We start from the raw sequence: 15,664 nt of genomic DNA, 5'->3' as shown, positions 1-15,664 counted from the left end.
GTCTTGTCTTCTCTATCTTGGTCCTTAACATTCTGTTAGTTTTTTTGATTGGCGCTGCACATTGAGTGGATGTTTTCAGATAACTGTCCACAATAACTCCCAGATGTCTTTCTTGAGTGGTAACAGCTAATATAGACCCCATCATTTTATATGTGTAGTTGGGATTGTGTTTTCCAATGTGCATTCCTTTGCATTTATCCACATTGAATTTCATCTCCCATTTTGTTGCCCAGTCACCCAGTTTTGTGAGATCCCTTTGTAACTCTTCCCAGTCAGTTATGGACTTAACTATCTTGCGTCATTTTGTATCATCTGCTAATTTTGCCACTTCACTATTTACTCCTTTTCCAGATCATTATGAATATGTTGAACAACACTGGTCCCAGTACAGGTACTTGAGGGATCCTGCTATTTACCTTTCTCTACTGTGAAAACTGACCATTTATTCCTACCCCTTGTTTCCTTATTTTCAACCAGTTACTGAACCATGAGAGGACCTTCCCTTTTATCCCATGATTGCTTCCTTTGCTTAAGTGCCTTTGGTGAGGGACCTTGTGAAAGGCTCTCTGAAAGTCCAAGTACACTTTATCAATAGGATCGTCCTTGTCCACAAGATTATTGACATCCTTAGAGAATTCTAATAGATTGGTGAGGCATGATTTTCCTTTACAAAAGCTGTGTTGACTCTTCCCTGACATATCATCTTCATGGGATGGGGGAGGGATAGCTCAGTGGTTTGAGCATTGGCCTGCTAAACCCAGGGTTGTGAGTTCAATCCTTGAAGGGGCCACTTAGGGATCTGGGGCAAAATCAGTACTTGGTCCTGCTAGTGAAGGCAGGGGGCTGGACTCAATGACCTTTCAGAGTCCCTTCCAGTTCTATGAGATAGGTATCTCTCCATATATTATTATCTATGTGTCTGATAAGTCTGTTCTTTACTATAGTTTCAACCAATTTGTCTGATACTGAAGTAAAATTTACTTGCCTGTAATTGCCAGGATCACCTCTGGAGCCTTTTTAAAAAATCAGCATTACTTTAGTTATCTGCCAGTCATATGGTACAGAGGCTGATTTAAGAGAGAGGTTACATAACACAATTAGTAGTTCTGCAGTTTCATATCTGAGTTCCTTCGGAACTCTTGGATGAATACCATCTTGTCCTGGTGACTTACTACTGTTTAATTTATCATTTTGTTCCAAAACTTTTTCTATTGACACCTCAATTTGGGACAGTTCCTCAGATTTGTCACCTAAAAAGAAGGGCTCAGTTGTAGGAATCTCCTTCACATCCTCTGCAGTGAAGACTGATGCAAAGAATTCATTTAGCTTCTCGTCAATGGCCTTATCCTCCTTGTGTGCTCCTTTAGCACCTCAATTGTCCAGTGGCCCCACTGATTGGGAGGTTTCCTGTTTCTGATGTACTTTAAAAAAAAAAATTGTTGTTAATTTTTGTGTCTTTTGCTAGTGCTCTTCAAATTCTTTTTTGGCCTGTGTAATTATGCTTTTACACTTGACTTGCAGAGTTTATGCTCCTTTCTATTTTCTTCAGTAGGATTTGACTTCCAACTTTTAAAGGACATCTTTTTGTCTTTAACTGCTTCTTTTGCTCTGTTATTTAGCCATGGTGGCATTTTTTTGGTCATCTTGCTGCTGTTGTTTTTTTAATTTGGGGTATACATATAGCTATGATGGTGTTTTTAAAAAGTTTCCATGCAGCTTGCAGGCATTTCACTTTTGTGACTGTTCCTTTTAATTTCCACTTACCTAGCTTCCTCATTTTTGTGTAGTTCCCCTTTCTGAAGTTAAAAGCTACTGTGGTGAGTTTCTGTGGTATTTTGCTCCCTACAAGGACGTTAAATTTAATTACATTATGGTCACTATTACTGAGCTGTTCAGCTATATTCACCTCTTGGACCAGATCCTGTGCTCCACTTAGGACTAAATCAAGGACTTTCTCTCCCCTTGTGGGTTCCAGGACTAGCTGCTCCAAGAAGCAATCATTTATGGTGTCTAGAAATTTTATTTCTGCATCCTGTGCTGAGGTGACATGTTACCCAGTCAATATGGGGATAGCTGAAATCCCCCAATACTACTGTGATTTCTATTTCTGTAGCCTCTCTAATCTGTCTGAGTATTTCACAATCACTGTCCCCATCCTGGCCAGATAGTCGATAGTATATTTATACTGCTTTACTCTTATTATTCAAGCATGGACTAGCTATCACAGAGATTCTATGATACTGTTTGATTCATTTAAGATTTTTACAGTATTTGACTCTGTGATTTCTTTCGCTTATAGTGCCACTCCCCCACCAGCATGACCTACTCTATCATTCCTATATAATTTGTGCCTGGTATTACCATGTCCCATTGATTATCATCGTTCCACCATATTTCTGTGATGCCTATTATGTCAATATCCTCATTTAATACCAGGCTCTCAAGTTCACACGTCTTAATATTTAGACTTTTAGTATTTGTATAAAAGCACGTATAAAATGTATCCGCATTTAGTTGTTTGCCTTCCTATGGTGTAATTGAATGGAACTCCTTTTTGTTTGACTGTTTCTCTTCATCTTCTACTTGTTCTTTATCAACTTCTATCCTCTCCTCTTTACTAGGACATAGAGAATCCCTGTTAATAGATCCTCCCCTAAAGGATGTGTCTATCCGAACTGTTGGCTTTCCCCCACCTCTTAGTTTAAAAACTCCTCTGTGACCTTTAAATTTTACATGCCAGCAATCTGGTTCCATTTTGATTTAGGTGGAGCCCATCCTTCCTGTACAAGTTCTTCCTTTCCCAAAAGGTTTCCCAGGTCCTAATAAACCTAAATCCCTGCTCTGAACACTATCATCTCATTCACGTATTGAGATCATGCATTTCTGCCTGTCTGACTGGGCCTGCATGTCGAACTAGAAGCGTTTCAGAGACTGCTACCATGCGGGTCCTGGACTTCAATCTCTTACCTAACACCTAAATTTGCCTTCCAGGACCTCTTTCCTAGCTTTCCGGATGTCATTGCTACCTACAGGTACTACAACCACCAGCTGTTCCCCAGCACTGCACATAAGTGTGTCTAGATGTCTTGAGTTCTTTAACCTTTGCATCCAGCAACCAATTCTCCCAGTCATCACATACCCAACTATCTATATTTCTAATAATTGAATCCCCCTTTACTATTACCTGTCTGTTCCTAGGAACAGGAGTCCCCTCCTCCAAAGGGTTATTCTCAGTACGAGAGGATAACATGACATCATATGGAAGGAGTGTCCTAACTATAGGATCATTTCCCTCCACTCCAGCTTGATATTGTTCTTCCTCAAGACTTTCGTCGTCCTCAACAGCACAGAGAATGTCAGACTGTGGGTGGGACCACTCCACTGTGTCCTGGAAAGTCTTGTGTATGTACCTCTTTTTGTCTCCTTTAGCTCCTCCAGTTCAGCCACTCTGGTTTCAAGAGCCCTCTAAAGGAGTCTAGTTACTTAAGGTGCTTACGGTTCTGAGATACGTTTTGGAAGTTTGTGTGGTTTAAGGATGTAGTGCTGGAGTCTGTTAGCTAGTCCAATCTAACTAACCTTGGTAAAACTCTAATTAGGAGAAAGGAAGCAGTACTTCAGTGCCTGGTAAGTTTCCTAGGCTCCAGGCTTTCACCAGCTTAGCACATGCCGAAGTACAATTTTACTTGTCCTGTCTTGCGTTTTAGACGTTGCTAGTTAGATTGAGCTAACAATACACCTTTAAATCCTAGCCTGGGCAAAATGTGTGCACATGTGTATCTGTGGTGCTTGTGGAAGCTGGTGGACTAAGAGTCCTGCAGACTGAAGTCCTTTCTTTATCTACTGAACAGGTGTTGCATGGGCAACAATAGAGCCAGTTCCATCTGTGCTACCCTGCCAGTTTGCGTCACCCTTTATCTGATGGGTGTGAGAGTCGCTTAGCCCACGACTGCCAAGAAGGGTAACAAGTGTGCTGGTAGTCTGGGGGATGTGTACCCCTTTTTACTGGGAACTAGATTATAAGATAACAAAATGGAGTTTAGAAGATGAATTATGGAGGAGCCAGTTGTGCTTCCATAGGTGATGGTTGAGTTGAGCTTTTCACAAAAATCTGGGATTCAGCATTTAAATATTAGGAATGAAATCAGGTTCAGTAGACATGTATGGTATGAAAAGAAACCCGTGTGTGCACCAGAGGCTGCAGAAAAGTGAGATCCTTGCATAGGGAAGAGATTAGGATTTTCCAGATACCTATGGAAAATGTGTAATACTGTTTCTTGCAGAGGGGACTCTCTCTGCTGTGGTAAGCAAGGGTTTAGGGGCAATTATACAATATCAGTTGGGGAAACTAAGAGAAATTAACTGTCTAGTCTTTTTTAAAATACCTTTGTCCTCAAAGCTAAACTTGAGGGAGTTGTGCCACAAACCTTGCAAAAAGGCCTACATTTTTAAAGCAAATAAGGTAGCTTTTGTGTTTCCTTTTTTGGTTAAGGTTTAACAATGTGAAATGGAATTAAGTATCTAGATTTTGGGGAAGTAGCTCAAAATATCTGCTGTTTTGCATTTGCTGATATGTCTTGTTGCTGAAGGAAACAAAGGAAGGAAGCAGATCTAGTGTGGTTGTATGTGCTTCCTACATCTTTTGCTGTACGTTACCTGGAAAACTCGCTTCTCTATTTTAATGCATATTAGAAAGGTGCTGATAAAAACAAAAGACAATATGTTCATTAGGAGCTGCGGGATCTTAGCACCATTTGAAAGTCAGACTACTCCTTATCTAAGTGCCTAAACATGGATATAGGCAAGCAAGTTCAGAAAACCTGGCCAAAGATATACCGTATGACTTGAATTCAGACTGTTTATTAGAGTAAGGGCTTGTCTACGTAGGAAAGCTTTACCAGTATAATCCCCTGTGTGGACACACTCTTATTCTGGTGTAAGAGAGGCTTTTTTTTCAGTTGAGCTTATGTTGCTTGGGAAGGGATTTAAACTATGCTGAGACGATTCTTATGCTGGAATAAGTGTGTCTACGTTAGGAGTTATACTTGTCTCACTATATCAATTTAAATTCAACCCTGCGGCTTTGTGTGCATGGGAAGGTTTTATTGGTGTGACCTAAGTGTCAAATACTGTAATAGAAACTGTTGTAACAACCTTTTGTGGGTAGGGAAGGATTTGATTTCTGTAAGCAAACTTCTGAATCTACCTCTGATGTATGAAATGTGTCCTCACTTAGGTCCCACTTCAGCATGATACTTAATAACATTCTTCACATTAAGCACATTAGTCTCATTGAAGTAACATGGACTACTATGCTTAAAGTTAAGCACATACATAAGTACTTTGCTGGCTCAGGGTGAGCCTTGAAGCCCTGACTTTGTGATACTGTGTACGAGCTACAGTAGTTCTGTAGGAAGCAAATAACGCTGTCTGTACTACTATGTAGAGTGACTCAGTGTTGCCAGCTCTTGTGATTTCCTTAATGCGCCCATTCCTGGAATCCCGTGATTGTGAAAATTGCAGCTTGATTTTAACACTAAGTTTTCTAGCCTCCGTGGTTGCAGCGAAAAGCTTGAAAATGTGACCCAAGTGTATCCTAAAGGCTCAAAACCCAGAAAGCAAATAAAAATGAGGGGTTTCTTCAAGGTTTTTTTTTGTTTGGTTTTTGCTTTTTTTAAACTAATCCTTAATTTTGGGAGACTTGACGCATGAGTTTTGAACACTTGGGGTTGGCAATACTGGTGACTACTGTAGTTCAGCCAAGTTTTTATTTCTCTTCCCTGTTTTGTACTCAGGACAGTTGGAGATAAATAACTGTAATGAGATGAGATTATTGATTTTGTTAACATCTTTAATTTCTTTGCAGGGTCTAGTGTCAAATTTATCTCTTGGCCAAGTTACACTCATTGACTGGGAGATCTACCCCCTAGACATAGACAGTGTGGTGGGCCATGGCCTAAATAGCAGAGGTGATGAATCAAAAACATCTGGTGGTAATCCCTCAAGAGATGCAGCTCCTGCTTTTTACACTGGCAGATTTTCTATTCCCAGTGGAATCCCCGATTTACCCCAAGACACCTATATCAAGTTTCCTGGCTGGACAAAGGTAGGTTTCTTTTTCTAAGATGTTTACCGAAAAACCTGAATCTGATTCTGAAGTCACCTTAAAATTGTTGTTAAAGGTCAAGAACAGCCCGCTAATAGGGGCGGAGGACTAGGTAACAACAGTGAGGTAGTTTTGAAGGGTCACTCACATATATCAAATGGTATTCAGAGATGTTGAGATCTTGTAAGTGACTAGTCTGTGGATCATATAATTTACCTAAATCTTGAACAAATCTGGGGATAGCAAACTAAGCTGAGGGAAGCTCATATTAAGTAGTCCTTCAGTGACGTTGGCTAGGCAAATGATGTGCCACGTAAGTATGCAGCTATTATAGATATAGTGAGTAGGAGACACAGATGTGTGTGGTCAGGCCTATTTAGAATATGGCATTCAGTTTTGGTCTTTTTTTCTTGGGGGGATGGAGAGAGAGCTGCCCTCTGGAGAAGGGAAGTGAATACAGGCTTTTAAAAGGCTGCTTGTTCTGGAGAAAGTGAGGTACTAGAAGTTGGCCTCTTGAGCCAGAGTGGAGTCAGGCTGGCTGAGCAGAAGTAATAAAGGACATAATTGCTGAAGTGGTGCTAGAAAAACTCTTCATGCCGAGGAGTGGAGAAAATTATCCAGTGTCTTTGTATGGAGATTTTAGCTTTTTTTAAAAAATTAAAAATTGCTCATTAACAAAGCACACAATTCTGACAGTCAGAAGATGAGACTTGCTAGCTCAGAGGAAGGGTCCCAGCAGGAACAGTCATGACCTAACTTGTAACAAGGTTGCCTAAATGATTCTAAAACCTGTAGCCCCACCTTCACTACCCACAAAAAATCCCGTTGGAATGCAAAAATCCCTAATCGTGTCTCACAACTGGACATTGGCCTGGCTTCCAGTTCTGAGCCACATTGCTCCCCCTTACATCAGGTTGCCGATTGCAGCTAGCAAGCTGCTTGATAAGTTACATGCCGATCCAAGCTTTCCCTTGTTCGGCGACCTCTGTAGCCCATCAGCTACACATCTTTCATCACGGCACCCAGTGTGGTCAAGGCTGCCACGCCAGGATGTGACAGCGGAGTCCCTGTGGTGGGAAGACTGGTGCTTAACACCAACCACCAATCAGTTTCTCATCACAGACCCTACTGCTCGCCTGCCCAACTTCAACCTGCCACGTCGTCAGGCCCTTCTTAACTGATTCCAGACTGGGCAAGGCCTCTGTGCAACCAACCAGCTCCATTGGGGTCTTTGAGACAGTCCAAGCTGCGGTGCAGGTTGAACAATGATACCCATTGTTGAGGAGTGCCTGCTAACCAAATTCAGTGGTGGGCTCCGAGAGCTGCACTTGGCCACTAAGAACGCTAATGCTTGGCTAGGCGAATACACAAATGCTAAATAAATAAATTGGCATGGTTAAACCTGAGTGGGTGGGATTTCCAACAGCTCTCACTGTTGGCTTCTCTCTGCTTCTATTGAAGCCAGTAGTAGAATTTACATTGACTTCAGGGGGTGCAAGAGGCCAATGCTAAGTGCTTATGGAAATTGCACCCATAGCATAGCTGGGCCCTTTTTGTTTTGATTACAAGCCCCAATTTCTATACCGATTTAGAACTCCATTTTAAATCCCCATCTAGCTGAAACGGCATATGAGCTGGTGGCATGCAGCAGTTATCGATCTTCTCAAGGAAATCACTTGGATTGGTTTAGCATCCTCTTCCCCCTCCCTCCCCAGTTCAATTTTATGTCCCCCTCCCTGACCAGGCTCCTCACTTTAAAAAATGGACTCTTCAGATAGTCTGGCTTTGTGTGTACCTGGGAACAGCAGTTCAGTGATCCCAGGACACATGAATGGCCCAGTGTACCAGTTCCAAGGCTTGGCCCTTCCTGGCCTGCACAGTTGGTTTGGGTTGGTTTGTACCGATTTGTTGGATATGATATTTAGACTATCGAAGTAGCTATATCAGACCCAACTCCCTAATATGGATGCAGCTGTAGCTGTATAAAGATGCCTTATACCAATACAGCTGATTCCCCTTCCCTTATGGGAATAAGCTATACTGGTATAATCACCTTTATACCACTATAACTGCATCCACGCTAGAGGGGTTGTACCACCTTAGACGTCTGCCCAGGCCTAATTTTCAAGTCTGACCCAGACTTGAACCCGACCCAAGCACAGCCAAGCCAAACCTGATCCAAAAGGGTTAAGTCTTTTCAGCCCCGACCCAAACCCAACAGTTACTCCATCCCGCTCCGAACCTGTGCCAGTGCTGTCGTGTGGGCTTGGCGTCATCCTGGGCCTGCAATCTGTCGCCAGACACCTCCTGCCCTTAGGGTTGACGCAGCAGCAGCTGCGTGGCCTGCTCCTGCTGGCCGCCACCTGACTGTGTGGCGTGTGCTACGGAGTAAGTGTGATGAGGAGTTGCAGCGCCTCTTCCCTGGCAGCACACAGAACAGTTAGGTGGCAGTGGTTGGCAGGAGCAGAGCATGCAGCCACCACCGTGCCAACCCCGCAGGCAGGAGGAAGTGATCAGAGCTGACCTGAGCCTGAGAGTGTGGGCTGGTTTCCAGCCCAACCCGAACCCCACACTTGTAGTCGGGTCCTGTTGGGTTGCGAAGCTCTGTACCACTTTACCTGTATTGGTATAGTTAAAGCAGTACAAGTTTTGTGTGTAAACAAGACCAGAATTTCTCCCTAGCTGAGGGGAATGAGCCCTGGGGGTGGCAGTCAAGTGACCATCCAAAGTTCATAAGGAGTGCCAATAGTCCACTTTGAGAGTGGAGGTGGGGAGAAAGCAAGTGCAGGGTGAAGGTTCCCCCTAGTTCCCAGGCAGAGGGCCTGGGGAGCGAGACTGCTGGGAGCAGAAGCCTGCTGGGAGAAGATTCAGTTGAGAGACCTGGGAAACGGGTTTATATACAGGGGAAGCTGAAGGAAGGCTTATGGAGGACTATGGCCTGGGGAAAACTGAAGGACAAGGCTAGAGCTTGAGTGACTAAGGGCAAATAGCCCAATTATAAGATGGAACCTGTAGGAGACTGTGGGCATTGGCCCCCTTCTATGCTGCTACTGTGGGATGTGGGAAGATTAATTAGAGGCAGCAAGGTGAGCCTGGTGGAAGGGCTGAAGATTGCCTAAGACCCTCGGAGGGAACTGCTGTGACCTGGAAGAGTGTAGGGCAGAAGACTGTGTGTTGCCACTAGACTTTATTTTTGATGCTCCGGAAGTGGTGAACTCTGACTTAGCCAGAGAGCTAAGTCACCTCAGTGCTGCAATGCAGTAAAGACTCCTGCATGCGAGCACTGCAGCAACCTACAAGCCTGTGGGTGACTCAGAGGGGAAACTGGAGCACTGGAGATGCCTAATGCTGAACTGGATAAGCCCCAGCTATCTTGGGATTCAGCCATAGCAACCTGTGTAGCTGCACCAGCCCAAGCCCCAACTGTAGTCAAGAAAAGCAGTGATTTGCATGGATTGAGGGTTACACAGGCAATGGTGCAAGTCATGGCTTTCCTTAGCAACACTTGGGGTTTGCAGGGATGCAGGTACACCAGTTGCTGATTGCTGATTTGGCGCTAATCTCGCACCTAGAGAAGGACATGTAGGGTGATATTTGTTTTCAAAGAAGGAAGCAGAATGACCACAATGATGTGTCTTTATAAAAGAAAATGTGGATCTTGATTTTTCACTCTTCAAAGTTCAGGCAATTCACAGGTTCCAGATCTTTTGTTTATCCCACAAATTGAAACACAGGCCAATTGCTAAATTCTGGTTTGGATTCCAAAAGCTACTAACTCTCAAATTTTGGATGAACTTAGATCCAGGGTTTTTGTTTGGCACTTTTAAATGGTTCTGTTCCAACACCTAATGCTTCTTAGGTAGGTTCCACAACCTTTCTGTATTTGCCATGAATGACATTAATGTGATTTGAGAGATTCCTGAAAATTCAGTGGAATTAGTATCCTGGCCAAAAATTCCACATACCCGCTCTATACAATGTCATGGTACACTATATATGCATAACCGTGAATGTGTTCATGAAGGACTGTAAGGGTTTTTCTGACATTTTTATCAAGTCCACAGGAGCCTTCAAAATGATACAGTATTGGTAGAAGTGGAAAATAGTTTTCTGCTATGAAATTGTTGCATACTTCATAGCCATTATTGGGCAATCTTAGTTTGAATGAGTAACATTTTAAAACTTCATTGAAAACAAGTAGCAATCGTTCATCATGAGGTGAGATTTTAAAATCGCTATGAAAATAAGACTAAATAAAAGTACCTCCCTCCAAATGAGTGATAGTTGCAACTCTGCGCTATAGCAAAGTATTGTGCATGGTCAGTCATCATTACACTGGCAGGCTTTTTCTTTCATACAGTACTCTTGAACATTTGTTGTTTTTTAAATGTGTAAGACTAACATTAAGAAATGGATTGCAGTAACTATATTAGTTGCCAAAAGAGTTGTTTTGAGAAAATGGCGCTCTGCAATTCCTCAGTCGTACACAGATTGGCTTAGTGAGTTCTCTATTACTAATGGAAAAAATGACTGTCTAATAGAAATGCTTGGAAAAAAATGAGGATGTCTGGTTACTCATGAAACTATTGCATATTTTTTGCAGTTTAGTATATATTAGTCCGCAACACTCATAGGTTATGTTCTCACTTATTTATCTATTTAGTCACTTTAATAATTGATGCCCTGCATGATCTCTACAGGTTGTTTTTTGTTTTTTCCCCCCAGATTTTAGAAATCATGAATGTTGTATTTGTTCTTTATATGCTATTTCTATCTTGTGCTTGTATTTATATATGTTTTGTTTCATTGTTTTAATATTTTATATAAAAATAATAAAGATAAAGTTTTTAAAAAGTCTAAGACTGTCAATCTAGCACCTGTCAGTGGTACTGAATTTACTCCTAAAAAATTGGACAGGCTGTAATTGACTGAGTGCAAAGTTAAGTTGTTGCTGTGTTGTAGCATATCAAGTGTGCTGTATCTTTTTTTAAAAAAAAACCACAGTGGTTTAGAGGCTCCTGTCTGTTGCAGAACTTAATGGTATGGCTTAAAAAAGGGGTTTCAGAGTTTAGATAATGAACTAGAAACTACTGCTGAGTTGTGAACAACTATCTTGTCATATAAAGGAAGTTTTCTGTTTCTAATTGCTGGTTCTTCTGTTTTTATTTTGTATAACATGTTATTTAGTCTATATGGATGTTATAAATTAGTAGATTTGGGGACATATATGGACATAGGATTTCATAACCATGCTGCATACGTGATCTGTAAACTTAAGAACAGCTCCTTGCAAATTAACCTTTGAGCTCATATTTTCCAAGAAATTGTATGAAGTAAACTGTCAGACTTAAAGACCAGAAGGGACCATTATGATTTTTTTTTTAATCTCATCTGACCTTCTGTATAGGTCTTAGAATTTCCCCCTCTAAGTCCTGCACCAACCCACAAGTTCTCAATGAGCTAGAGCATATTTCACATTACCGTAATGAATTTATCTTGTGTGTGGAACAGTAACTTACAGCAATTCTAATGCCATTTTTCACCCTAAAAGATCACAGAAGCAAAGCACTGAGGCAGAATATTTTCTTTCCCCCTACGTACCGCAAAAACAAGCCACAGAACGAGATTAATTTGATTAAAAAAAATGTTTGGGGTTGAAGTTTAACAACACCTTGGCAAAACAGAGCAAGATAGGATCCTAGGCCACAGAGGCAAATGGAAAGTTGAACTCACCCTCATTTGGGAATTTACCGTCTCTTGGAGAAAAATTATGAATTTGACATAATTTATTTATAAAGATTTGAAATAAATTTACAGAAACACAACTGCAATATAACTATTTTCTTTTTAATACTCTACTAATCTATGTTTGAGAGACTTTGCTACATTTTCCTCACCTTTCATTTTTAATTGCAATTTCACGTCCCCCAAGTTTTTCGGAAGCCACAACGATGCTGTTAAAGTCCTACCTTCCCAGTGCCTTATAGAAACCCTTTTATTTAGTCATCATTCTGCCTTTGTGCCATGCATCTCATAGTTTTTTCCCCCTAGTCTTAACGGCTAAGGATATTTTATATGGGGAAAAATTGATGCTTTAATTCACCTGCTCCTGTTGAATTCTCGTCCATTGAAGTCCCAGTGTTCTGAGCCTGTAGCTGACTAACACAGAAAGTGCGTTCGTGAGAGATTGGAGCTGTGTGGCATGTTAAACCTCAAAAACACGTGGAACTTTCCTTTTTGTTATGAACTCAAAACAGTCCAGTTCAGTCAAAACGTTCATGAACCGAGGTTCAGTTTTGAGTGAATGTGGCTCCGTTTACAATTCCACTGAAATGGTATGAAACGTCACCATTTTAAAGATGACTAAGATGATTTTTCTAAAAATAATGAGCTTGGGGGTGTTTTTTGCTGCTTTATGATGTGTTTAAAAGATGCAATTTTTTGAAAGGCTTTCTTAAGCTTGTTTTTTTTACGTTGGAAACATCAACAATGTCAAGTCATCCCTCTTTTTGCAAGAGTGCTTCTTGGATGTCTCAGATGCTTGTGTGAGATCTCGCATTACCAGACGTGGTCTGGGTCTTTCAACTTTAACAAGAGTATTATTTTTTCTCCTAAGTCTTGGTGGTCACTAGAACCTGACTTTAACCAAACAACAACAAAACCCACTGAAAACAGAGTTTAACAGTCTAGCTAAACTGTCCCTTTTTCTTCATAGTTGCTCAGGTTTCTCTTTCGTGATGTTATTTATCAAGTTCTCCTGTTGCCATAGAGACTTTGAGGGTCGGAAACGGCTGAAACAAGCTGCGAATAAATTACTTTTTTTGCACAAAAACTCTCAGACCATTGTTCAGTGCACTTTTTCAACAAGTCACCTCCCCTCCCCTTTACCAGTTACCTTTAAGCAAATATAATTTTGTTTTCAGGTTTGTTTTAACCTGAAACTTAAAGCAAAATTCAGGGCTGGGAGAGGGGTGGACATTATGTCGCTCCCTCTTGAAATAAAACCAAAGGAAGGTTTGCCAGAAGCTCCTGACAACTAAAATATTGAGCTTCACAGAGCTCTACAGAGAATGGCTTCAGGTGAGACACAAACGCAACATCCAGAAATTCTGTTGCTCCCAAATGTCTCCAGTTAAACTTGCCAAGAGTCACTTTTTCAAGCTTCCCAAGTAGTATTGACTGGTCTGGGACACAGTAGTTCTCTGTCTCTTTGGTGTTTTATGGATACTACTAATTTATTTTCTTGGCGTGCAAGTCTTCATTTTTTAGTAAAGGTATATTTTCTTCCAACATCTCATTTTTAAATGTTGACACGGTTTTTAATTAATCAAGGAACTATGATTGTTTTGCCTGTTTTTAAAGTATGTTTTGATCAGGATTTAAATCCCAGCATATTTTAGCCTGATCAATATATAGTGTGAAAATATAGTGTTTCATTGTATGAAACATGAAGGCTCAATTCCTGTCCTCAGGATGGTAGAGGTTAAGTAAGCTATTAATTTAATAATTTTTATTTGACTTAAAACATTTTTTTTTTCTTTTGGCAGGGACAAATTTGGATCAATGGCTTTAACCTCGGTCGTTACTGGCCAGTTCGTGGTCCTCAAGTGACCCTATTTGTTCCAAGCAACATCCTCGTTTCGTCGTCACCGAACAATATCACAGTGTTGGAGCTGGAGCAGTCTCCTTGTGGCATTCAGAAATGTGCCATAGAATTTGTAGACAAACCTGATATCAATGCAACACTGCAGTATGAAAACAACACCCGGAAGCTGTTCACTAAAGATTTATGGCTGGACCCTCTATGATTATTTAGGAATGTGTCCCCTTACCTTCTCCTGTTTTTCTACCCCACACCCTCAAATCCTACATTCTTCGCAGGGAAAATCAGTGTTAAAAATCGATTAGTATGTTTAACTGTGGAAATTTTTTCAAAGCACTGAAAGCATAGCTGTTTACTAACAAGAGATACTAAATACAGGGTCTCCTTTAAAAGTGAAGATTCTAGCCTTAGAGTAAGTTGTTGTGCACGAGACTTGACTTAGATGGAAGATAATATTTAACATCAAAGTCTTAGTAAACAGATAGCTTTGGGAACTGTGAGTGCATGAAAAGGAACCTCTTAAATTAGTTGTTTTACCATCTCTTGTGAACTTAGAGAAATTTACCTTGCTAAGAACTGAGTGGCCCCACTACCACGCTTATAAACATTTAATCTCCACAAACAAGTATCCAAAGGGTTTGTGTGTGCCAAGTACCATTTGGATTTGACTTGTTTTCCTCCAGGCTTAAATACCTGGTTAGTGTGGCTACTGTTTCAGTCTGCAGTAGCTTATTGCCAGCATGGTCAGTCCTCTTCCCCCGCCTTCTCCCCCCCTTTAGAAACCTTCCCAGTGACCTTCAGAATTCTCCCAGAATCTGCTGCTTCTTGGACCTGTGACAGGAATTATGGGGTAGGTACCTAGAGTGCATTGCAACTGAAATGGTGAAACAGCACTGATGTGGATGTTAGTGAGTAGCTTCTGGTCACAGGTCTGCCACAGTTTCCCCTTGGGCTAACTCACTGACTCTCCTCCAGCTCCCAGCACTGGCATGATTTAGCCGTTTGGCTAAGTGACAAAGTCCACTCCTTTTGGAATTAACAAAACAAATCCACAAACAGAGTTTTTGAACCCGTTACAGTCTTGCCTGACTTTAGCATTCAAAAATCATGATATTGGTGTAATCATGGGACTTTAAGAAAAAACAACTTCCCCCCCCATTTTGGCTTCTGGTATTTGAGTCGTTGAGGTACACTTGAGTCATGTTCTCAAGCTTTTCTCTGCAACCATGGGGGCTAGATATCTTTTAATAAAACCTGAGCCTCATGTAATAGTCTCCAGGAGTGGAGGTTCTTAGAAAAATACCCAATAACACAAGAGTTGTGATAAAATTACGAAAGTTGGGGCTTGCTGGGGCTCAGTAGTCCCCTCCCTGGACCTGGTAATCCCTTCCACAGGGATATCCACTTGCCCTCCTCCTGGAGGCACTGCGGAGTTGAAGAGGAATTTCCATGCCACCTCCAGTTGGTGCCATAGGAGAACCCAGTTGTTCTCTCTACTCTGGGTTCTAGTTAGGTGACCGTACAACAGGTAGAGAAAGTCCACTTACATGCCTTGCTTCATCTCCCTGGGCTTGTCTCTCTACGTCTTTCCTACTGTCCTTTCCTGGATTTGCTGTCACTGTCTCTCTCTTTCTAGGTCTCCTCCTTGGCCCACTAGGGTTGGTGACCCCCTCCCAGGTTCTCTCGCAAAGCCTGGTCTCTGTGGGTCTCAGCTGGTTTGTCAGTCAGCCTTTTGCAGTTTTTTCTAGCTTGGCTTCAGCCTCTAGACAGCCTTTTCCTGCTCCTGTCTCCACCCATGACTGTCCCCATACTGTCAACCCCAGATTGTTTCTTATGCAGTTCTAGTTGGTCACCTGACCCACTTCCTCCCCCCCAGCCACATGACCTTCCCAATCCCTGAGGTAGTGATGCCTGCTTTTAAAGAGGCTACTTGACTCCGGTACAGTGGACATTAGGAG

The 15,664-nt window shown here is 41.7% G+C and overlaps 1 protein-coding gene across 1 annotated transcript in view; it reads left to right on the top strand.

Moving 5' to 3' along the window:
• Positions 1-14,127, top strand: part of LOC113405158 (beta-galactosidase-like) — a 57,860-nt gene extending 43,733 nt beyond the window's left edge. The window contains exons 17-18 of the mRNA XM_029914275.1: positions 5,864-6,103; positions 13,651-14,127. Of these exons, the coding sequence (XP_029770135.1) occupies positions 5,864-6,103; positions 13,651-13,911 (501 nt within the window). The 3' untranslated portion in view covers positions 13,912-14,127. The remainder of the gene's footprint in view (positions 1-5,863; positions 6,104-13,650) is intronic.
• Positions 14,128-15,664: the final 1,537 nt, after the last annotated feature.

This window comes from Terrapene carolina, unplaced genomic scaffold (assembly GCF_002925995.2).
Source record: "Terrapene carolina triunguis isolate 2854851 unplaced genomic scaffold, T_m_triunguis-2.0 Scaffold34029, whole genome shotgun sequence".
NCBI lineage: Eukaryota > Metazoa > Chordata > Testudines > Emydidae > Terrapene > Terrapene triunguis.
The sequence above is the reverse complement of the archived record's forward strand: the minus strand, read 5'-3'. Positions and strand labels throughout refer to the sequence as shown.